This window comes from Zosterops lateralis (assembly GCF_965231275.1).
Source record: "Zosterops lateralis genome assembly, chromosome: 9".
Taxonomy (NCBI): Eukaryota; Metazoa; Chordata; class Aves; order Passeriformes; family Zosteropidae; genus Zosterops; species Zosterops lateralis.
In genome coordinates this window covers 18,645,196-18,667,474 of record NC_139769.1, presented here as the reverse complement: position 1 = coordinate 18,667,474, position 22,279 = coordinate 18,645,196, and the positions used below count along the sequence as shown (strand labels likewise).

The following is a 22,279-nucleotide window of genomic DNA, read 5'->3' as shown; positions in this document are numbered from 1 at the left end:
TTAGCAAGAGCATCTAGAAAGGGAAAAACCTCTCAGCTTTTCCCACATACAATCTGTTACTCAGTGAGTTCATATTTTGGCAGTGTCAGGGAAGGTCTTCCTCAGCTGCTGTCCCCAAACCCTCACTGCTACAATGCAGAGCTCACTGAAGACGGCAAAACTAGACACCCTAGCACAGCTACCCAGGGCTGCCTGACAGGCAAAACTATCAAGCTCTTCCTATTTGGAAGGGGCAGCTCTTGCCTGACCAGCAAGAGAAACAGGACCAGTAGGATTCCCTGGTAACAAACAGTTATCATACATGCTGTGCATGCTTCGTACTGAGTAAATACAGGGACTGTAAAGTCATCTTCAGCAGCTACAAATTCTCTCCTGGACATTGTCACTGGACTAAGCCAAATTTTGTATTGAGCCATGAAGAGTCCTTCAGGAAACCTTACCATGAGAATTTCAGTGTAGAGAACATACTCATGAAGAACGGGCAGCAGGTGCTCTGAGAGCCCTGCCATCCTCTTCTCCGTGGCCCTGCAGCAGCGGTCGATGCAGCCGGCAACGCCCTTCAGAGACTCGGCTATGTCTTCTTCCGATGCCGACCACAGTGTGTGGATGGGGCCATACTCCTTCATCTCGTTAAAATACTCTTAGAGAGAACATACACGTGTATTACTCTTTTCTTCATTAACAGAGGCCTAAGTGACACTAATTGCAACTCCATATTTACTGTGAACCAATCAAGAGACAGACGCTAATGTTTAAATTTGCTCAAATGACCAAGGTAAGTAAACTCCAGTTCACTGTTTATGAATAAACTAAGCAATAAATGGATTGTAATTAAGTAGCTTTGAGAAAACTATCAGCAAAAATGCCCCAGCCATTTCACAATGACACACACACACTCAGGTAGACCTCTATTCAGACACCAGTGACCTGCACTACTCCACACTGTCTTTATACAGAGCAACAGGAGCCACAGCAGCTGGTCTGACTTGCTGACTTTTTCTGCCCTGGATTCCTCTGCTTCTTGGAATAGTAATGTTCCAAATACAGTCTCAGTTACTAAAACTAGAGGCTTTGTTATATCCCAAAAGCTTCATAAGAAACACTGACGTTCACTCCTGCTTGGCAGGTATCTCTTTCAGTAGCTTTTATTAATTTAAATACAGGGATATCTTATTAGTTACTTCTGTTTCTAGACCAAGTGATAATCCATAAACAGAGAGAAGGCCCACAAATCACTGTGCCATTTGGTAGGGCTAAACACGGGCAAGCTGCACTTCACAGGAGGACACTGGGAACACATTGGTCATGCATTGAAAATGCACTTTTTTACTGCTAAGCTTATAATGAAGAAATGTCCTAAGAATGATGAAAGCAATTGTGTGGCATAAAGAGTGTAATATTTACTTTGAGATTATCTGCACAAAAGAAAAACTCGTCTATGGAAGATGTAATCAAGAACCCCATGATAAGGTACTGCAAGCAGGAATGTTCTCTGTATCACAGCTAACAACAATTCCTATTCACAACAGTGTGGCCCTGCACATAAGTGCTCTGACAAGTGTTGTTTGGAAAATCTAGTAAGAAGGTATAACCTACAACATTTGGGAGCATGTCAAAATTCTTAAGCATTTCCAAGAAATATTTTGGCACTGATACCTTGAACCTACAGACCTCTGCTACTTTCACTGGAGGGAACAGTATCAATAGGAACTCTTCACCAACATGTATTTTTCTTTTATAATACCCTTTCAATTCAGTGAGGACACACAGAGATCTGGTACTGCGTAAGAAAGCTCAAAGACTCAGTTATTAACACAGTGCAGCTCTTCAAATTATATTATATAGACAAGTAAATACTTCAAGTGCTGTCCAGTAGAAATTCTACTGAACAGGCATAGTCTGAGACCAGCATTACCTCAGAATCTCAGGAAAGTCAGTAACTTAGCATTCCAACTAGATGCGTGAACTGCTCTTAGTTAAGGAAAAAATTAAGCCATTTAATTAAGATTAAGCCATCCTTCTTGAGAAAACTCTAGCAGGCACAGCTTACCATGACAAAAATTATGGCCAACAGTAAAGCTATTAAAAAATTAAAATATATTTTGTCAATAGAAAAAACAAAACTAAACAAAGAGAAGTTTAAAGACCTGAAATCAAGACAGCCTCATGTCACTATGAGATTGAACAGAAAACTGTACATTCCCTTGAAAGTTAAAAACCAAAGGTCATTCAGCTTTCCAAAAAACACACATTAAATATTCTCCTGTGTTCCTTTTAAGTAGCTGAATGACATGTTAAAGCTCTTCCTATTAAAAAATTATTCAAACTTGAAAGTCTGTCAGGAACAGGTCCAGAAAGAAAAACACAATATAAACACAGAAATCTCCCTTCTTCCTTGCTTGCTGGAAAGAGTATTTTGCCTGCCACAATGAAAACTAATTTACTTTTTAATTTCTTAAATCAATAAAATGTTTTCTACTTACCCCTTTCTTCCTTGTAAATCCTATGAGCTATTTTATCTAATAAGTTTATTTTCTGACTAAATGTTTCCATGTAATTGTTCATTTCTGTAAACATTTCAGGACGATTTTTAACCGTTCCTCTTACTGAGGATGCTACAGCTCTGACGGTCTGTCCCATCCTGCTCAGCAAACCAGGACCCTGCTTCTTGTGTGAGGAGAGTTCCTAAAGACAGAACAAGCTCTCTTTACTTCCAGGTACTTTTGTTAATTCTCTGAAAATAATAAATAAAGCGTTTTTTGTTTTTGTTTTTAAACAAAACTACATACATAAACCTCTTTCTTCTTATTGTATAAATCTTATCATTATTAGAACAATGTCAGAACCATCTCTGTGTATTTATTAGCTAAGCCTTTCTGAGCAAACACAAGCATGCCATGTATGACAGTGTCACAACAATGGTTGAAGATGGCAGAGAACCTTCACCCCTTCACTCCTCAGGGTGAGTTAGCTAGTGTGCAATTTAGCTTTTTGAACAGGAAAGCAGAGGTAATGATTGCAGAAATATTTTGATTTGAGAAAAGCAGACAGTGGTCCTACAGGAGGAAGTAATCCATTTATTTTTTATATGTTCTAGAATAACCTTTGCTGAAATTCAGAGGCAGGCTTTTCTGAGTACAAAACTCCAGTTTGTAACTGGACATATTTTGCAACAATGCAGCAGGAAAAGCCTGTATTTTTCCTTTATGAGATTAGTAAAACTTAAAAAAAAAAGTGCCATGCCAAAACAATAACTACTGTTTTCCTCCAAATCTTGGAAACTTATATGGGTACCAAAAAACATGCAGAGTTGAAATACTATGAATTTGCCACAAAAATCCAAAATGCAGTAACAAAAACTACTTTGGAAGGTACAGTGATATTTATGGTCATGTGCATGATTACCAAAACCACAGAAGAAAAGGTTATCTCAGGTTACGAATATTCCACAAATCCCTGTCTGCTTTTGCCACTTCTTTAAGAAGCCATGGGATGACACTACTGAATACTGAACTAGGGAGGCTCCTGACACACCCTACTAACACAACATATGGTTTCACGTAGCTGTAAATAAAAACAAAGTCATTTTACCCAGGCTTGTGCAGTAAGAAAAATTTTGAAGTCCTCATTAAAAGTTAAAGTTGGATGATCAGCAATACGGTTCAAAAATTTATGTAAAGCTTTTCTCCGAGTCTCAATGAATTCATCACTAAATCGTTCCACCATTCCCCTCATTATGAATTTTTCAGGCAATGGCTAAGGAAAAAAAAAGAAATATATTAATTTGCATAATATTCAGAGTATTACAACAGTTCTTCCACTTACTAAAAAACGTAAGTATATCTTGTAAAATCCACCATGCAATAACCCAAAAACTATAAAAAGTTATCATATTCAACTAAGGTATATCATTTTTCTTATAAAGTGCAGAAGAACACAAGTACAACTAAGAAAGGACATAAAATACTGCAAATTGCTGCAAATGTCACAATTAAAAACCTAAGAAATACCTTTATGTGATTTTTGTCACATACATATAAAGCTAAGGAAAATAGGTTGGCTTAATGTTTGTGAAACTTCAGAAGCTGAAGAAAGACCTCAAACATCTCTGTTTAAAACTGGAGCCATCTTATAAACAAAGAAAAATAACTTAAGTTTTAGCAAACAAACAGGAATAATCAGTGTTGGATGTGCTTCTTCAAGTTTGCTCTTCAACCAAAGGAAATCCTGGTACCGTCTTCGAACTTCATATTCACTGGAGTCAAATTCACCGCGGGTTGTCTGAAAACCAAAAGCAGAAAAAAGAGGCTTAGGTTAGAATACCAGAAAAAAAAAGTTTTGGATTTTAGAGAAAACTGAGTACTTTAGGGAATGCATACATTTTATTTGGTCCCTGTTACTTGTTTGCTGTTGTTTTAAAGAACAAGGATCAACTCCTTGAAGAGTTAACACATCCTATTTCAGCAAGATATTAAAGTTCTCTTGGAGGAAAAAAAAAAGTGAGCACTAAGCTGCACTTTGTGCAGTGACATATAATGATTATCTTACCACAATGTTTCCAAGTTATTGCAATAATTACTTTAGTGTGGCATTTTTCTTTCTGCAATCACAGTTATGTTCATTACTTTTAGGGCACTTCTTTTAAAGTGATTAGTAATCCACAAGTGAGGAAAGTCCATTTTTTAGCACTCTGAACAAAGCCCAAAGAGCTGACACATGTCCTTGGGACCTGATGACATTACTCAGTAATCCTCACATTCAAAATATGAAGACTTCAGCATATCACAGCAATAACACTTCCTGCACAGCTTAATGGATTCTGTGGCCCATCATCGATTCCAGTTTTGCAGCCCCCTGTAAGAACTGGCCAACAATCCTTTAATGCCTACAAAAAATGCTTATTACAGATTACAAAACTGTCAGACCATGAGATTTATTTTACCACTGCTCTGTCTTCTGGAGGCAAGCCACAAAGAGCCCATGTTTTCATTAACGTGTGCTATTTAACATTCATTGTTACACAGAGATTTATGACATGATGCAAGTAAATTCTAAAAACCTCAAAACATGCTTTTGTAATCTAAACATTTTTGAGGGTTGAATAAAAATTTTTCAAGGTATGTGGGAGCAATGCTTTTACTTTATCATCAACAACCAGCACTCCAAATTAAATATGATAAGAAAGGATAGAAGAGATAAAAAACCAAAAGCAATCCACCTTACAGCCCTCTCATACTTGCCTGAAGAAAAAAATGTTCTTTCGTCTACAGAAACAGATATAAAATGAAAATTACTGCTAGCAACCTAACAAAGATAGCTCTCTTCCTACTCATTAAATATTTTATAACCAATTGGTATCTCCTCTTATTTAAAGACGAATAATTCCCATTTGAAAATTTGCTTTTAAATGAATCTTTTAAAAAGAACCCAAAGTAAAATAAATTAACAGTGCAATTCTCAAAATAGAGCCTCTGCAGAATATTCACTGGTAATCTCAGAAGACCTGACTGGTCTCACAAGGCTGATTTTCTTCCTTATTTCCTGTAAATAACTTGCATTCAACTAAAAATATAAAAATAGACTTAATTGTTTCCCAATACTACTTCTTCATCAGAGAATTGCAGCAGTTTCCCCAGAAATCACATGCATGGGAAGTAAACATTAATGGAGGCTGTTAATGGAAGCTGCAATTAGAAAAGAATGGAACTGAAAGACTGTAGGAGGCAATGTCTATGCAAGACGTAAGACTGGTAGCCTGTAAGTGATCCAAAAGTCATCTACACTTGTGCTCATAGAGCGTCTTCAAAGTGGATCAGTCCTTTGGCCGTTTCCTGTTCCTCCTGAACATCACAACAGAAAATGCTATTGCCTCACAGCACTCATTTTGCCATTGAAGAACTATTAGCTGTTTTTTCAACATAAAGAATCTAAGCACGTGTGTATGCAGACTCACACTGAATTTTTTCCCATTAAATAGCACAGTTTCATACAGTTTTAGTTGTTTATAACTCATGGCAAAATTAAAGTTTAAATTTAGTAATATCCCAGAGAATGGTGTGCAAGAAGACTGAAAATACCAATTGTTATCAAAGTAGGCCATTAAACCATGAAAAGATACTTACCTTTGTGACTACTCTGTATGTAATAAATGTTTCAATGGCTGTAATGTGGCTTTCAGGATCATCGACTGTAATGAAGAGATCTCTTAATTCTGGACCATCTTCAAATTTATACTGGTTAATCATTGATGAGGGGGATATTGGCACTGAAGGACTGAATGAGTTTACCTCAGTCACAGATGTATCCTACAGATAAGACAGGAGAACATCCATATCAATAATTGTATGCAAACACATCTTCAATGCTAAAATGGCAATCTTTAAAATAATCTGACAGAACAGATAAAACTCGGAGCAGATGAAAGAATTATGTAGTACATAGCAAATCTGTTATCGTTTTCAGTATTTGCTTTGGATGTAAGAAATGAGATTTATTCAAATATGGATGAAAGACCAAAACACTACCATTTGAGAAGACTGTTATGCATAACTAGAAAGAGAACTTGCCTATAAACAGTAAACTTAGTTATGAACCAAGCACCCATTAATTGTGTAGGGTACTTAACAGTTTCACTAAAATTGTTAGAAGCCAGTTACTGAGGACTTATGATGTTTGGATTATCTCTAGTTACCTGAACAGGATGGATAAAAACATGATGATTCAAAATAAACAAGGCAAAATCCAAATCAGAATTTTTACCTGAACTGGATATTTCAGTTTGCATTTATTTTAAAATAAAATTGGAAATGGAAAACAAATACAGGTACATAAATTAATCTCTCTTTTTTAAGGAAAACAGTAAGTATGCAGTACAAATTTGCTGCATAATTTCTAAAAAAAAGTCAAACCACTTTTTGCTGAAGCGAAAAATCACTTTTTGATACCACTGACCACTTCCACACAACTCTGTAAGAATATGTCCCCATAGCAACTGCTTCTGCTAGTGCATTCCAGGATGCTCACTCAACTGCTGAGAAACAAGGTGGAAATTGGAAACAGGCAAGAAATCTCATTTTCTTCCTTAGATACAAATCTGGGTAAGATCCACTAATCTAGAATCTTAAAGGATACTGTTACCATGAAAATAAATGTAATTTACTAACTCCCTAAAAGAGCAAAACAAATTAATAATTCATTAGAAATAACAGAGAAATTGAAATAAATAATTTTAAATATCAAATACTGTATATGGCTTTTTGAACATATGCAATGCAAAGAATTATCTTCATAAGAAACTTTAAAATTTTCTAGAAGTTTTCTAAAAGGGTAATTAGAGTACACTGACTACAAGTGGCAAAGCGTTTCCCTCTCCAGTGCCTTGTTAATTATGGAGGAAGGAAAACAGGGGTGCAGTTAAAGAGAAAACTGCTCAAATGCCACGACTAGAAAAATGCAAGTCCACACTAACTGGAGTCACAGCATCATCCCAAGGGATGATCTCATAGGAATGAAAAGAATCCCACTGTAGTGCTGCTGAACTGGGTGAGTTGCTTTTTGCCTTTGAATTCAACTGGATCAAAACTTTCTTTGGAAATAAACACCTTATCTTGTTCTTTTGCTTTGGATTTATCAATGTACTCCCACAAATATGGAAGAGACCATATATACCAGGAATTATGCCCAGAAAGTGCTTATGTACCAGTTCTCCTGCCATCACTTACATGCAGTTCTTTGAACAGGGAGACAAAAGCAACACAGAAGACTAAAGACAACACTTTATATATTACACAGTGGCTTCCTTGTGCACCTGTCAGTCATTTCACTTCTACTCAGAGAGTTTCTACGCTATTTCCATAGAGCCAGCACTATCCTGAGTCATGCAGAATAAACAGAGCTGTTCCCAGAGCCTGTTAGCACTGGCTGCCCGTGGTCTAGATGAAGAATGAGGACTGCTAGCTCAGAGCAGCCCATGTAATTCAAAGTGCTGAGGCAATGGGAAATTTCCAGAGAAAGAAAAATGCATCTGAGCATGTAAGGGACTTGAATGGCCATATAATTTGAGGAGTAATGACTCTGCAAGGCCTAAATTAGATCAAGGTAAATGTATTTCATATTTTCTCATTTTCCATGGGGCATTAATGCCCTAATGTTTCATTCTTTCTTCTAGGTTGCTACTAAAAATTACTCTCTTCATGCAGGTGTCTGAAAGTATATGTTTATGTGGAAGGGCTTATGAATATGTGGCTTGAGAAACAAAATATGGGCAATAAAAATCCACAGAATAAGCAAGTCTTTGGTTTTGTTTAATACAGCTCTAGTATTCATGTGCACAGGAATGAATACACCTGAGTTTTAAACAAGCCTCTGTCTCTTTATCCTCAGGATAGTTCAGGTTTACTTCCAGTAATTCTTGAAGTTCATGTGACCTAAGTCTGATGCCATCACAGAAACACAGTAAAAAAAGCATGATAATTTTCTATACAGCTGTAACTTTGTGGTTGGAACTATGTTTTCGTGTGCATATAGATGAAGACAGGAATTTTGTAGCATGGGAAAACCCGACAATTCTTCTAGCTCTTGGGCTATGTAACCTTCTTGCTCCTCATCCATGCTAAGAGCACCAAGGCCATGTGCCAGAAAATTATGTCCTTTCCCACACCTCCCCTATCCCCACCTACCTGCAGTACCCCTTCTCTTTCCAAGCCCCTTCCCTCCTGACAGAACCACTGGCAGAGCTGTGTGCCAGTCCACAAACAGGTTCATGCCTTTTGATTCACTGGCCAAGAGACCAAAGTGATAGAAAATCAATGAGCTTGCAGTATGAGGGCCTTTTTCTGGGTCTCCTTTCTCTAATACTTGCAGTTACCCTACCTCAGTCTCACATTTGACTGCAACTGGTCAGTAACACTCCAAAATATGTAAGGGAAGAAAACACTCCTACACTCCAGAGCAGCCTCAAAACAGGGTATGCACACAGCTGAGACTGCAGCCCTTTGGAGAAGACACTAAGCCTGGGGATTTGTCTAAACAACGCTCCCTCCCAGAGCATAGGGCCTTGACCCAAGGTTAACTCTGTGTTCCATCCGTCCGTCCGTCCATCCATCCATCCATCCATCCATCCATCCATCCATCCATCCATCCATCCATCCATCCATCCCTACCTCCCAGCAAGGATCCAGAGCTTGCAGTAGTCTGAAGCTGGGATCCAAAAACAGGTCTTGAGATAAAGGATATGGGGCAGAGTTTGTCTTATAAAGGAATAGCTTGGTTGTTGGAGCGTTCTTCAAAGAGCAAAGAGAGTCAGGAGGACTGATTTATAAGTGAATTTTTTGGCCAAGGAACTATTCTATCTCAAATCCTTGATGAACTTGAAGAAAAATCTTGAAGAAAAATTAGTCTCTATGCAATTCTGAAGCGGCATATATGTGTTTTTCAGAAATATTAAGCTTTCTGTAATTATGAAATGCAGACAAACGCTGAAACGGAGTTTGAAAGCAGAGGTGCTAAAGATTTTAAGTATTAACCAAACTCCTGACAGCTTTGTCAATGCTACATATCAGTTATCAAGAAATGCAAAAGATAACTGAATGGGTATTTGTGATACAGGCAGTACTCTACACTTTGAAGCTAAAGGAAGAAAGCAGGTTGAAAATATTCCATCTGTGTGACTCATAACTCAGCTCCCAGAATTTGTCTCTGCTGAAAAGAATGCAGAACTTTTTCAGTGGCAGTGGGAATGAGGACAAAGTGAAACGCACATCACATCATGAAATGCTTTATCAGAGCTGCTGAAGATGCTGGTCTGTAATATTTGAGATATGTCGGAGGATACCAGGTCAATGGTTTATAACACCATCAGGTTAAACATCTATGGATTTTCATAAAATAAAAGCCCAGCGTTTACATTCTGAGTAATAACTCAGGGTATTGAGGTTGACAATTTTTAAGAGTCCCATTTTTCACCAATTTTTTAGCTGGCACATTCCACTGCCTAGACTGAGAAAGATGAAGCTGACGAAGCGGCAGGCAGTGAGTTCTGCGCGGCTGCTGCCGTCCCGCTTGGCCTGCAAAGGCTACACCACTGCCTTACAGACACTGCATGAGGAAGCCCATCAAGATGCAATTTAAAGCAAGGCAGCCATGGAACAGTGTATTATGGAAAAATTGGTTTTACAAAACTTATTTGTAAGCTACATTTAGTCTGTCAGATTCCTTTGAATATATGGAACATGAATAAATAGGGTGTAAAGCCCTAACAACTTCACAGATTTTCATTAGCTCAAAAGATCACATCTCAAATTGCACCTGAAAACAAACCATGAATTTCTAGTTGATACATACAGCCACTACATGCAGGTATCCAAGCTTCAGAAGGAACACTGTATTTTCATATAGCATGACACATTTTCTTGTTTACAGGAATAACTTACGTAGCATGCATTATTAGTAGTTAAGATTTCATATACGTAAAAAATATTTGGCATGAATCCAGGTAGAAATTTAAAGATCTCAATATTTGCCATAAAGCAGCAGTAACTTATATCAACTCCACTTGCTTTTATTTTTTATTTCCCAAGAAGAATTTGTCTTGACAAGCAAGCAGCATAAGCATCAATATCCTGAGTTGATAAGCAGATACCTTCATGCAGAACTGCCTGAACTTCACTCAGAAAAGGAAATGGATGCAAAGTGAGCATAAGCAACTAAAATTATATTTCAGCACTGCTTTTGCATGCAAGTTCAGTGAATCATTCATCTTTTTATGTCCAATCAGGACTGGTGCCTTCCAAGAAAATATAATTCTAGCTCAACCCTAGTTATGCTTCAGAAAAATACAAGTAACTTGGTGAAATTTAGCCTAATCTCTTACACATTACAGACTTCTAAATCACCTAAGAGTCCCTTCTGGCCTTAAAAGCCATGAGTTTCAAGAATTCTATTACAGTCAGAGTTTAAATACATAGCTCCTAAGGAGGCAGTCCTTATTCCAATAGTTGTATTCATGGATACCATAAGAGTGTTTCTCATCTACAGAAATACAAAACCCACACATTTACTCCCTATGACCATCTGCCCTACTGAATAGAAATACACTGTCACTTTTTCAAATCAGAAATGTAACTGCTATTTCTCTCCAGTGGCACACATCCTGTCACAGCAGCTCGAAAGTTTCACATGGTGAACTACACCCCAGCCCCATATATATCTTTCCACCCTAGCTCTCTGTATGCACTTTTTATTTTAGATGCTGCCTTGACAAGGCAAATAGATCCATGACGTGCTCTCTTCTTTAACTACTGAGGAGACGAGAGGTAAGTCTTGTCTTAACCTATACTAAATCAGTACTAAATGAGAAGCAGTGTCCATACCCCCTTCATTGGTTTAATTAAAGCCAGCACTATAAGCCAGACTGGCACACATGTACCTGGCTGTGCGTTCTCTGAACGTGGACCCTGACACATTGTCAGTTACATTCGTTTCATTCCCTTCATCAAAATTCAGATGTTATCGTTTCAAATCTTCTATGTGAAGGTGTGAGACTTCATCTTTTAAAAGAAAATTCAAACTGAAACTTGGAAACCTTTATTTACCTTCAAACACAACTGCAATTACTGAACACGACTGTTTGTTTAATTTACAGATACATACATGGCACCTGAGGAACATTAGTGATGGTAAGGGTACAGCGAGTCCAGATTAGATGGCACATTTAAGGTAAGCGCAGTCACGACTCGCACTGCTGGTCCGAGGCAGTAACTCGCGTTTCGTGCCCGAGCTGTCACCCGGGACCGCGGGCGCCGCCGGGCGCTGTCCCTGCCAGCCCCGCGCCCTGGGGCAGCCCGGCCTGTGCCGCAGCCCCGGGGCCCCGCGGAGCTCCGGGCGTGTGAGGAGCGGCGGGCAGAGGCCCCGGGGCCCCGCGGAGCTCCGGGCGTGTGAGGAGCGGCGGGCAGAGGCCCCGGGGCCCCGCGGAGCTCCGGGCGTGTGAGGGGCGGGCGGGCAGAGGCCGCGATCGCCGCCCGGGGCGGAGCCGTCCCGTCCCGTCTCGTCCCGTCCCGCCGCGCCACCCGGCTCGCCCGGCGCCCGCTGGGGCAAAGTGCCGGCGAGTCCGCCCGAGTGCCCCCGGCGCGGAGGGCGCTGCCCTACCTTGCTGAACACCTCCAGGTCGTCTTCCTCATCGTCCAGCGCCAGCACCTCGGCGGCGGCGAGCAGCGGCCCCCGGGCCGTGCCGAGAACACCCGCAGCGAGATAGGAGTCGGCTCCGGGCCCTTCCCCGCCGGCGGGGAGCGGCGGCCCCGGTGCCCGGCCCTCCGCCTCCATTCTGCCCTGCGAGCGCGGGCGGCGGCCCCGCCACAGCCGCTCCCCGCGGGCCCGCAGTTGGCGGCGCCCCGCCCGCCCTGTCCGCGGCCGGCCCGGGGGGCGCGCCCAGCGCGCGGGAGGGGAAGCGGCGGCGGGAGGGCCGCGCTGGCGGAGAGCGGGGCCGGGAGGGGCCGAGGCTGCCGGCAGGCCCGGACAGCGGCCGGGGGGGCGACTGCGGCTGCGGCCTCTGCGGAGGCGGGACGGGGCGGCTCAACGCCCACAGGCGTGTTCGTGGCGGCGCGGGGACCCCGCCCGGGCCGCCTCCGGGGCTGCCGGAGGACTGGGCGAGGCGCTCCCGGGGCTGCCGCTGGCCGGAGCGGCCGGAAAGCGTGTGCAGTGCCTCGGTCCGGAGCCCTCCGTGCGCTCCCCGGCGGCCCCCGAACCCGGCGGGGACGTACCCAGGCTTTCTCTCCTGCGCGCTCCGGGTTGGCTTTTTCCCTCCTGGTGGGCGTCCAGGTGCCGCCAGCGGGGCAGCAGGCAAACCCCACGCGTGCTGCTTTGTCCCTTGCCTCCCCTACAGCTCCTCTTGGGCAGCCGCTCTTGTCGCTCGTAGCTGGGACCCCCGGGCCGTGCGGGCAGACCTGTGTCCTGCTGCTGAGGCCAGGGACCGCCTGGGGTCAGAAATGTGCTTGTGAGAACAATGTGACACCACATTACATCAGAAAAGCAGCGGAGAGAGAGAGATGCCAAACATTTAAGAGCAGCAAAGTTGTCTTTTTTTTTTTTTTTTTTTTTTTTTTTTTTTTTTTTTTTTTTTTTTTTTAAGTAAAACCATGGGAATTGTAGGATTTCGAAGTTGGCAGTAAGGAGCTGGAAGCAATGGCCGGCACTCCAGGGCCGAGCAGGGAGCGGCGGCCGGGGAAAGGGGAAGGCAGCTCGGACCCGCCGGGGCTCCGGCCCCTCCCTGGCTCCGGGCCGGCCCCGGGAGCCCCCCCGGGCTCGCCCCCAGGCCGCGGCTGCCCCGTGTGCGACAGGGCCCGTCCTGCCAGGCGCCGCCCGAAACAGCTGAACTCAACTTTGTTGTTAATGTAAATTTCAGGAGTCGTGGGCGGGTTCTTAAACAGGCAGATACAACATTGTCTTTGTGTGTTTTGGTTCCCTTGCTGTCGAATTTGAAAAGGCAAACCCCGTAATCAAACGAAAGTATTTTGAAAAGTATTCCTTCGTGAAACGCTGCCGGCAACTGATGAGGAAATACGTTTGATATTTCACGCCTTTTCAGCGAAGTCTTGAACCACAACTTGAAATAAAGGGATTAAAATAAAACCCACAAAATGTTCACTGAACTGTGCAAAGAGACAAAGAGTATGTCTGCCTAATTAGAGAGTGTTTACTAAATATTTAAATTGCTGTTTAAGAATACCCCGAGGTTTACGAGGAGCCGGGGCAGCGGCCCGCTCCCCCCTCAGGGCCAGCAGCGTTTGTTCTGCCGCCGGCAGGGGAGAGGGGATGGCCTGTCCTGGGGCCTCGGACACTCGCCCATGGCTGAGCATCTTTCAGTAAGTGAAAATAAACAGCTTCTGAAGTATTAAAATAACAGCTGACCCTAGGACGAGATGCCCAGGCTTCTGTAGACTGTCCCTGCCCTGCTGCTCTGTGCTGTGCCTGTGAGGAGCCCGCGGTGTCAGTGGGGCGCTCCTTCCTCACAGACTGCCTGCGTCCTCGGATTATCTCCAGGTACCAAAGACTGATCAAAAGTGACTGTTACTATATAAATTTTCTACTCTGTCTTTTGTCCATCAGTGAGAAGTGTAGCTAGTTTTCTGACTTTATATATGGCTGGTAGTACATAGTTCCTGCTGGCTCTGCCCTTATTTCCACATGTTCTGCTAGAGGCCTGCAGGTTTTCTGGATAGAATAAGTACCTACAACCTCCATAATGCCTGAGTTTTTCATATGTCTGTATTTAAATTCAGATTATGAATGTGAGGCAATAACGAAATAAAGCTCATCAAGGATCACAATTTCAGACAATACATATCAGAGATGATAAATAAACAACAGCCAGTCAAAGAAGGTATAAAATTGATGTACTGTAGGCTTGAATACTAAGGCTGAATCATACTAATTTTTCAAAGTTTTACTGTGCTCTTGGATTCTTTATTTCTGTTTGAGAGAAATATCACAAGTTGCTTTAATTGGATTTCTTTTTCTTATTATAGCTTTTTATTAGCTCATTAATCAAGCTTAAGAAGACATATTTTTAGATTCCTTGCTGGCAGTGCTTATCTTTCTGTGCTTTATATTTGAAGTATCAATCTATGAGGAAAAGGTATTTATCGTCCTTCACTTTAGAAAAATATGCATTGCATCTACCAGTCATTTGAAGGTTTAATCATCAAAAGGACCCCTGCTAAAACAAACCAGGAGACTGTTCTGTGATCACGTTCAGCTGCCCTCCCCACCCTCTGCCCCAGTGGTCCCTAATTTCTATTGAAAGGGCCAAGTAAACAAATACATCTTCAGGGCACCTTCCCACCCATGCTGAGTCTCAGGGGGTTGCTAGCATCTCTCCCCTGCATTGTTTAGCAAAAAGAGTATTTTACAGACTCAGGAATTTTGTGCTCATTTCCTGCTGTAGGACTGGAGATGACTTTAAATAGTTGAATACTTTTTCTCTTCAATGATATTGCAGATAGTGGAAATACAGAGCTACACTTAGTAAAGAGGATTTACAGGTTTCTCTTGTGCTTTTATTTCAGAAGTGCATTGCTATAGATCTTGTTTTTTCTTCATTTTCATGTGTGTGTATATTCTCAGGCTCCATGTTTCCTGGGCACCAGGGATTTTACTGCAGATAACCTTTGCTGAACCTGTGGAATGAGATCTTGGCAATAATTAAGAGACAATATATTAGATGTTGTTATACCGTGAATATTGTTGCCCCACTTATTTAAAGAAATAGATATTGCACTGAAACAATATTTGACAATGTTTTACTAAATGTATTTCAACTTTTTGTAAAATATGGTGTTTTCTAAATTCCTGTGCAATTTTCATGAAATACTCAAGCTTCCCAGGCCCTCCTACTCAGGAACACTAAGTGGAACATTCTCATATGCTGGGGTTGAGCTCCAATCGCCTCCAAATTTTATTTATTCACATAAGCCCAAAAAGCTATTTTGTATTACAAAAATGTCAGCATTATTCCTACTTGCATTTTCTCTTTTTCGCTGGTAAGAGTGTTGATCCTAGCTAGTAATCCCTTCCAGAGTTGCTTTTTCTTGAACAAATTAAATTTACAAACACCGAAGCAGAACCAAGCTATTCCTTTTCTCTTATGTGCCGGCTGCATGTGATCCCTTTAGGCCACAATACCACTTTGAATACTTAATGTTGACTTGTCAAGTTTCACCAACTGCACAGTGATATGGACAGGATTAAATCTTGTTTTATTTCACCATCTCCCTAGCCAGGCAGCAGCGGGGTATGGAGGGCTCATGGTATTTTACTCTGTTCCACCACTGCAGTGCAAATAAGCGTGTTAGTGAATCTGCTGACATTCAGCACCTTGACGCAAATGAGAACGTTTTTCTAGGTCTGAAATGGATTGTCAAGTAGCATTCTTGTCAGGGTTGTGTAGTGCATAAGCAGAAGTCATTATGTTTACACCCAGAAGATATTTTGATGGTGAATTAAGGGCTGACCTTCATATCATACCATTTATTAGAGCAAGCTTTTTAGTAAGCTCCATTTAATGGCTCAGAATAAGGTTAACTGTTTATGTTCCATGCCTGAACTCGCGAGGAAGTTGGAACATGGAAACTCTCTACATTGGGAACTGCTTAGCTTTTCAGCTGCCTCTTGTTTTGTGGTTGAAAGGTAATTGTTAAGTTCTTGTGTTATTTTTGTTGTTGTTGTTAATTTAAGTTTGGAAGAGCCTTTAATTGGAATATTGTAAAATGATTCATCTGTCAGATGCTGGATATCCTGCAAGCTTATTCTTCTCAGAGACTATCAGACTGTGTTTCCTTTCTGACTGCCCAAAGGAAATTACAATGTAGTGTACTCATAATCATGTTATCTCTTTTATAGCTGCAGATCATTTTTATGGTATTGCAGCTGTACAAAACCCTGATCAATATCTGGAGATGTGCTATCCTTTTAAGTTACGTTACTGCCAAATTTTAGACACGAAAATATTCCAGGTGAAGCACTATTGGGTTTCATATATTTTACAATATCTAAAAACAGTTCTCAAGCTTCATTAGATATGAAAGCATTGATTTTATTTTTTTTTTGGGGGGGGCAAGGGGGTGTAATACTTTGCATTGTTGTCAAATAGAGTCAGTCTGTTCTAATATAGCATTTTCTTTTCTGCTGAAAAAATGGTTTCCTGTTTTCAGATAAATGCATCTGTCTTTGTTTTTTGATGAACTGTGTATTTAGCAATCTGTACTGTATGGCATGAAATACTAGAATATGTCCTAGTCAGAAAGTATGCAAAAAATATTCATACATTACATACATATAAAGGCTTATTGAATTAATTTGATACAGGAATTGGAGTTGTCTCTATTTTAAATTTTTCTTATGCCTAGTTTGGAACTCTAGGTAAAAAGAAACAGATTAATACTGTTACAGGATAACCCTCAGTTATCCTGTTTATCGATGACAAGGTGAAGTCCTGCTTGTTAAATCAATCCAAAAAAAGTGACAGGGGTTGATATGAATGTTATTACTTTACAAGTGTCTGTTCATAATCCATTTAAATTGAAGAATTCTGTATTTCAGCTGGTACAGTGTAATGGCTCTGAAAACACTGTGCAAAGTGGCGATCATTTTTTGACCTTTTGACCTTTTAGGCACAGGTTTTGCCACCATTTCAAGGTTAATTAGCCTTTACAGAATTGCTTTGTACGGATTTAGCAGTCTTTAATGTTCACACATGCTTTCAGTGACCCTCAGAACTTTTTAGCAGATGAGCCTAAGTTTGTAGTAGGTGAGAGTACTTAAACCAATACAGAAGACACATCGTGGTTGAATTAACACTCCATATTCATGATGTTTTAATAGACTTATTTTTTTAGATAGCAAATTTGTGTGCCTTTTGCCTTAGTTTATTACTGCCAGGATGACTACTAAGAAAGTTTTATATAGGAGATTCTTTTTAGTCCTCAAATTCACATCTGAACTATTGACATAAAATTTGGAATAACACACAGTCTAATTAACAATTTAATACTAATTGAGAGAAAGTGACATGTATATAGGTATTCATAAAACATGGAGAAAATTCATACTGCAGCTAGGCTGCTGGAGAGTATCTCACTTTTATCTGAGCTCTTCCATAAAACTCTGTATAATACTAATTGTAAAGGACAGTGATTCAAGGTCATTCTTGCTAAAAGCTTCCACTTTTTTTTCTACAAAGGTCAGAAAATTGAAAAAAACCCATCATCATAATGCAGAAATAAAAGTATGGTCATGTTTAGTAGATTATGACCCAGAGAGAAGAATGTGAACAGCATGGCTGCAGAGAGGAATTTTAAGTGATGTATGTGAAACTGCCAAAATGAGAATTGCAGCTGAAGGAAGTGAGCCAGCAGTCTAACTACAATCAATATCCAGGTTAAGTAAACAATTACAGTCTGCCAGAGCTGGAGGAAAATCCACACAGCCTGACAGGTAACCTGAAGTTCTTCATGTATAAATTCCAGATTTACTTCATGGATAGTTTTCTTGTCATTTGCACAGACTGTAACTGATTTTTTTTTTTTTTTTGGCAATCTATGAGGCAAAAAAGTGTTCTCGGTGTATGAAGAGCTTGCAGTTAAGTCCTTGCAAACAAATGATGCATTTTAGTTAATAGTGGAGGTTCTTTTAAAAATCTGGAAACTGGTGAGGCTCAGAAGTGACCAGAGAACAATCTATCTTATCAGACAACCTGATTGGTCAGGGAAGCAGGCTTATGAATAATTTAAAAATACAAAGGAGTAACATTGTGAGCACTGAGCTTACCCAACATAGAAGATGTCAAGCTTAAAATGTGAACAGCTGTGCTTACAATATTTTAGGATAGTTTTCTTATCAAAGATTAATATGTAATATGCAAAAGCCCTTATGTGAAAACTTGGCAGTTGATCTAACGTTCTTCTCCCCTTGACATCCTCTTCCTCTCCCAAGTTTATTTGTTATAAAGTTGCTAAATAGCTCAAAATAGTTTCAACGCCGTTAAAAGACAGGCCTACATCTCAAAAAGAGCCAAGATATATTTGTAGAAGACTGAATGTTTTTTAACACTGTGCCTTGATCTCTTACCCCTTAGGCAAAACTTCTCAGGGAGAAGAATATGCCATACATATAAAACTGGTAGTATAGTGTTCTACTCGTGTGCCCAAATTTTATATTTAACACCCCCCCCCCCCCCAAATTTCTTCGTGATTTAAAAATATCTGTTGCTTCTGGTGGACAGTAAAGTGACAGAGTATTTATTTCCCATTGCTCAGAACACATAAAAAGAAACAAACCAGCTACTGTCTGTTCCCTCACCACTGCATGACATACTTGGGATTAGCTGAGTATGTATCTGAGCTGTGATGTATCTGGTGGGAATGCTATATAGCAAATGTGTGCATGAGCACAAGTGCACAGGGGAGCAGACTGCAGTAATTTTGTAGATTGGGGGTTTCTTTTAATTTCCTCTTAGCATGTCTTATTGTGTTTGCACTGTCTACAATTTTGGAGGCTCCATGTCTTGAAAACTGAGAAAGAAGTATTTGTCTCCAGATACTGAGAACTATTGCCAAATTCTAGAAGATAATAGCAGGAGAAACAGTTTAAATTTCGAGACTTTACCATGATGTAGTCCAAGAATAGAGTGACTTTGGACAGTATGGTCAGACTGCAGCTGTGAGAGCTCTAGATCAGATGGGAAGGAAGTATCCCAGCAGATGAGATTTACAGTGGCAACACAAGCAGTCATTTGCTTCCTGCAGTTTTCTCTTTTGTGAGAAAATGAAAGAGACCAGATTGGTCCGTGTCTTGGAGGGAAAACAATGGGATTAATTAGGTCATTATTATAGCCAACAGATCTTTCACTTAGGGATCATGTGATAGCAATGCATTGATGATATTGACCCTGCAGATTTGCAAGAGAACTTCTGTTTAAAATGGGGTTTTTACATAGACTGTGGCATTGAAATACTGTGTTATGGTGAGTTGCAGTGAGCTCTATAGTTAGCATTGGTACTTGTTTACCACTGAGAGAAACAGAAAAGCTGTTAGGCAAGATGAAACTGCAGGGGAGAGTAGGTGTACCTCCCCAGCTTCTAGGAATCAAATCCCTATCATATTACATGAAAGCTTAAATACATTAAATTTCTCTTCTTTATTCATCTTTCTGATAAGCGGTTGCTAGAAGGATGCTGCAGACTTCAAAAAGGAAGACTATAGGAAGGGATATGCGAGAATGTAAGGGGCATGTAGTACAATATTTACACTTAACCTACTCCATACCCTGAAAAAGTTTAGAAATCAGAGAGGTCAGTTCCTTCTGCCTTAAGTATGTAATTGTACTTTTGTTATCCATGAAGCAAAGTTGCATGCTGTTTTTGGCTTTGTTGAACTTCTGAAGCATTGACAGAATAATATTTTCTATATGCCATATCACTTATGACAGCAAATGACCATCTGCTAGATGGCATTTCTCAGCCTGTGGCCACATATACTATAATAGTTGTTTTGGTGTTCTGCAAAAATTTCTCTTCAAACTGACTTAATGATTTATGCTACCAAATTGTTCACATATCTAAACTGTCTAGGAAACTGTTGAAACAGACTAGAATTTTAGATTTTTCTTGTTCTCATGTGATACACATGAGGAAAAAAGAAAGGAGCAGAGCACAACTATAGAAAAGGGTACATTTTCCATGTGCGACATCTCTGAAAGCACCTTCAGATTTGCTGAAGAGAAATTCTAGTTTAACCATTCTAGCACCTTTGAGACTATCTCTTAGATGGGCAAACTCTGTTGAGACCAGGCTCAACAGCTGAGTCTAGGGGGAAAGGTCTCAGTGGCAAACTCATCTGGTTTTGAACCAGCTGGGAATTACTCAAGCTCTTTAGCAGGCTTGAATATTTTAGGAGTGCCTTCATGTGAATTTGTATCTCTGTGTTTCAGAAAGCCCTTCAAGCCACCAGGAGGAATGATACAAGACTTGAAAGACTTATATTTGGCTCCAACTCTGCCAAAAAAGTCTCACATAATTTCCCATAAGCTGTATGGATTCTGTTTGAAGCCCTGTGCTGATAAGGCAATACAGAAGTATTTTGCACACAGTGCTGCAGCCACTCTTGCCTTCAGCTATTCCCTCTAGTAAAAAGAGTCATTGGGTATATTGGAGCAAATCTCCTTTGATATCTGTCTACCTTTTGAGGGCTTTAGGAGCATACTCCAAGAAGATTCCTAATTCCTGTGCTTTAGCAGAACCAATTCAGATTATTCATAAGACAACAAATAAGCTGAAGGTTTCCATGAAAAAAGGCTACTGGTTTAGGATGCTTTAATTTTACATGCACATTGAAACAAAGAAACATGCCTGATGGGAGTAAGGAAAGGAGGTGAAAGGAAACAATAAAAGCAAACATGGTAGTTTTGAACTTAAACCCAGATGAAAAAAGGTTTCAACAATCCCCTAGTTATGCAATACATTTAAAAGTATAATCTAATTAATAAATAAAATTTTGCTCGTTATTTTTTAGTACAAAAAAGCCAAGTAATGTAGTAACATACAGATCAGTACAGAAGCTGGAGGAATGAGTCTCCAGTAAAAGTATGGCCTGAAATGCAAATGATTTTTAAAAATTTAAAATGTCTATTTAAAAAATGAATCAGTCAATTTTTAGGTAACCACAATGCATAGTGGAATGGATACAAATTATCTTGTAGTTGATCAAAAGGTAGGTAATGGTATGTACTGCTGCATACTGAAGAAGCTAAAAATAGGAAATAGCTCTGGTAATCTGCCTCTGGGGGCTGAGGTTGGCACGATGGGCAAAATGAGTCTGAAGCCAAGAAACGGGGTAAGACAGATTTTTGGACTGCCCAACCTATCTCCTATTAACAGAAAAAGTCAGTTCAAGTGTTTTGCAGTGATGATGGTGAGCAGAAACACAGTTCAGAAAGTGAGGGGATATGGCACTGAGATAGGCTTTAGTGGGTGTGGTGCATTAGGTCAAAGGTTGGACTTGATGATCTTGGAGGTTTTTTCCGACCTTAATGACTCTATGTTAGATGGGTTACAAGCATGTAGTGGAAAAAATACACTGATGTGGTAATCATAAAAGGTAGAATTACATATTAATTTATGAGGCAGATTAAAGAAATTAATAGCTTTAGTGTAGCTATTGAATCAAAAACACCTCAATATCAGAGAAGGATAGAAAATTTGTATTAGTTTTGTGAGTATGTAAGATATTGTAGGGGTGAATTTGCATACTAAAAGGGATCTTTTTAAAGCATTTTATGTTTTAACATTCTGTGCGTGGTTAAAGCTTTTAAGTACTACTAGGAGTTGTGACCATATGGGTGGGCAGCCCTGCATATGGAAGTATTTAACTTCTTTAGAATAGCTTGGAGAACAAATGCTAATAGTACTGTTATTTCTGCTAATAATAGCTGGCAGTTTTTTCACTTCATCAATAAGGTTTCATTTAAGTAAGGAAGATATTCTACATGAGCTGATTGATGAATGTATGATGGGTGATTCAGATAAAATCAAATGACAAGAGGAAAAGAAAGCTGTGTCTAACTGAGTACTCTACAGATGTAAATCAATCTACCAAAGAAGAAGCCCTGAAACTTAAATGTTGAAAAGGTCTGGAACTTCCATATTCAAAAGCTTTAGCATTTGGGCATTAATACCTGGAACAAAGAAAGAACCATTGTAGAAATAATATAACTGGATCAATAGCCACATAA

At 40.2% G+C, this 22,279-nt stretch overlaps 1 protein-coding gene across 1 annotated transcript in view; it reads right to left on the bottom strand.

Moving 5' to 3' along the window:
- The window catches only part of SNX7 (sorting nexin 7), a gene marked incomplete at its 5' end in the record, with an annotated part of 28,429 nt that extends 16,111 nt beyond the window's left edge, over positions 1 to 12,318 (bottom strand). The window contains 6 exons of the mRNA XM_083868114.1: positions 441 to 640; positions 2,484 to 2,685; positions 3,592 to 3,756; positions 4,171 to 4,281; positions 6,123 to 6,305; positions 12,145 to 12,318. Of these exons, the coding sequence (XP_083724240.1) occupies positions 441 to 640; positions 2,484 to 2,685; positions 3,592 to 3,756; positions 4,171 to 4,281; positions 6,123 to 6,305; positions 12,145 to 12,318 (1,035 nt within the window). The remainder of the gene's footprint in view (positions 1 to 440; positions 641 to 2,483; positions 2,686 to 3,591; positions 3,757 to 4,170; positions 4,282 to 6,122; positions 6,306 to 12,144) is intronic.
- Positions 12,319 to 22,279: the final 9,961 nt, after the last annotated feature.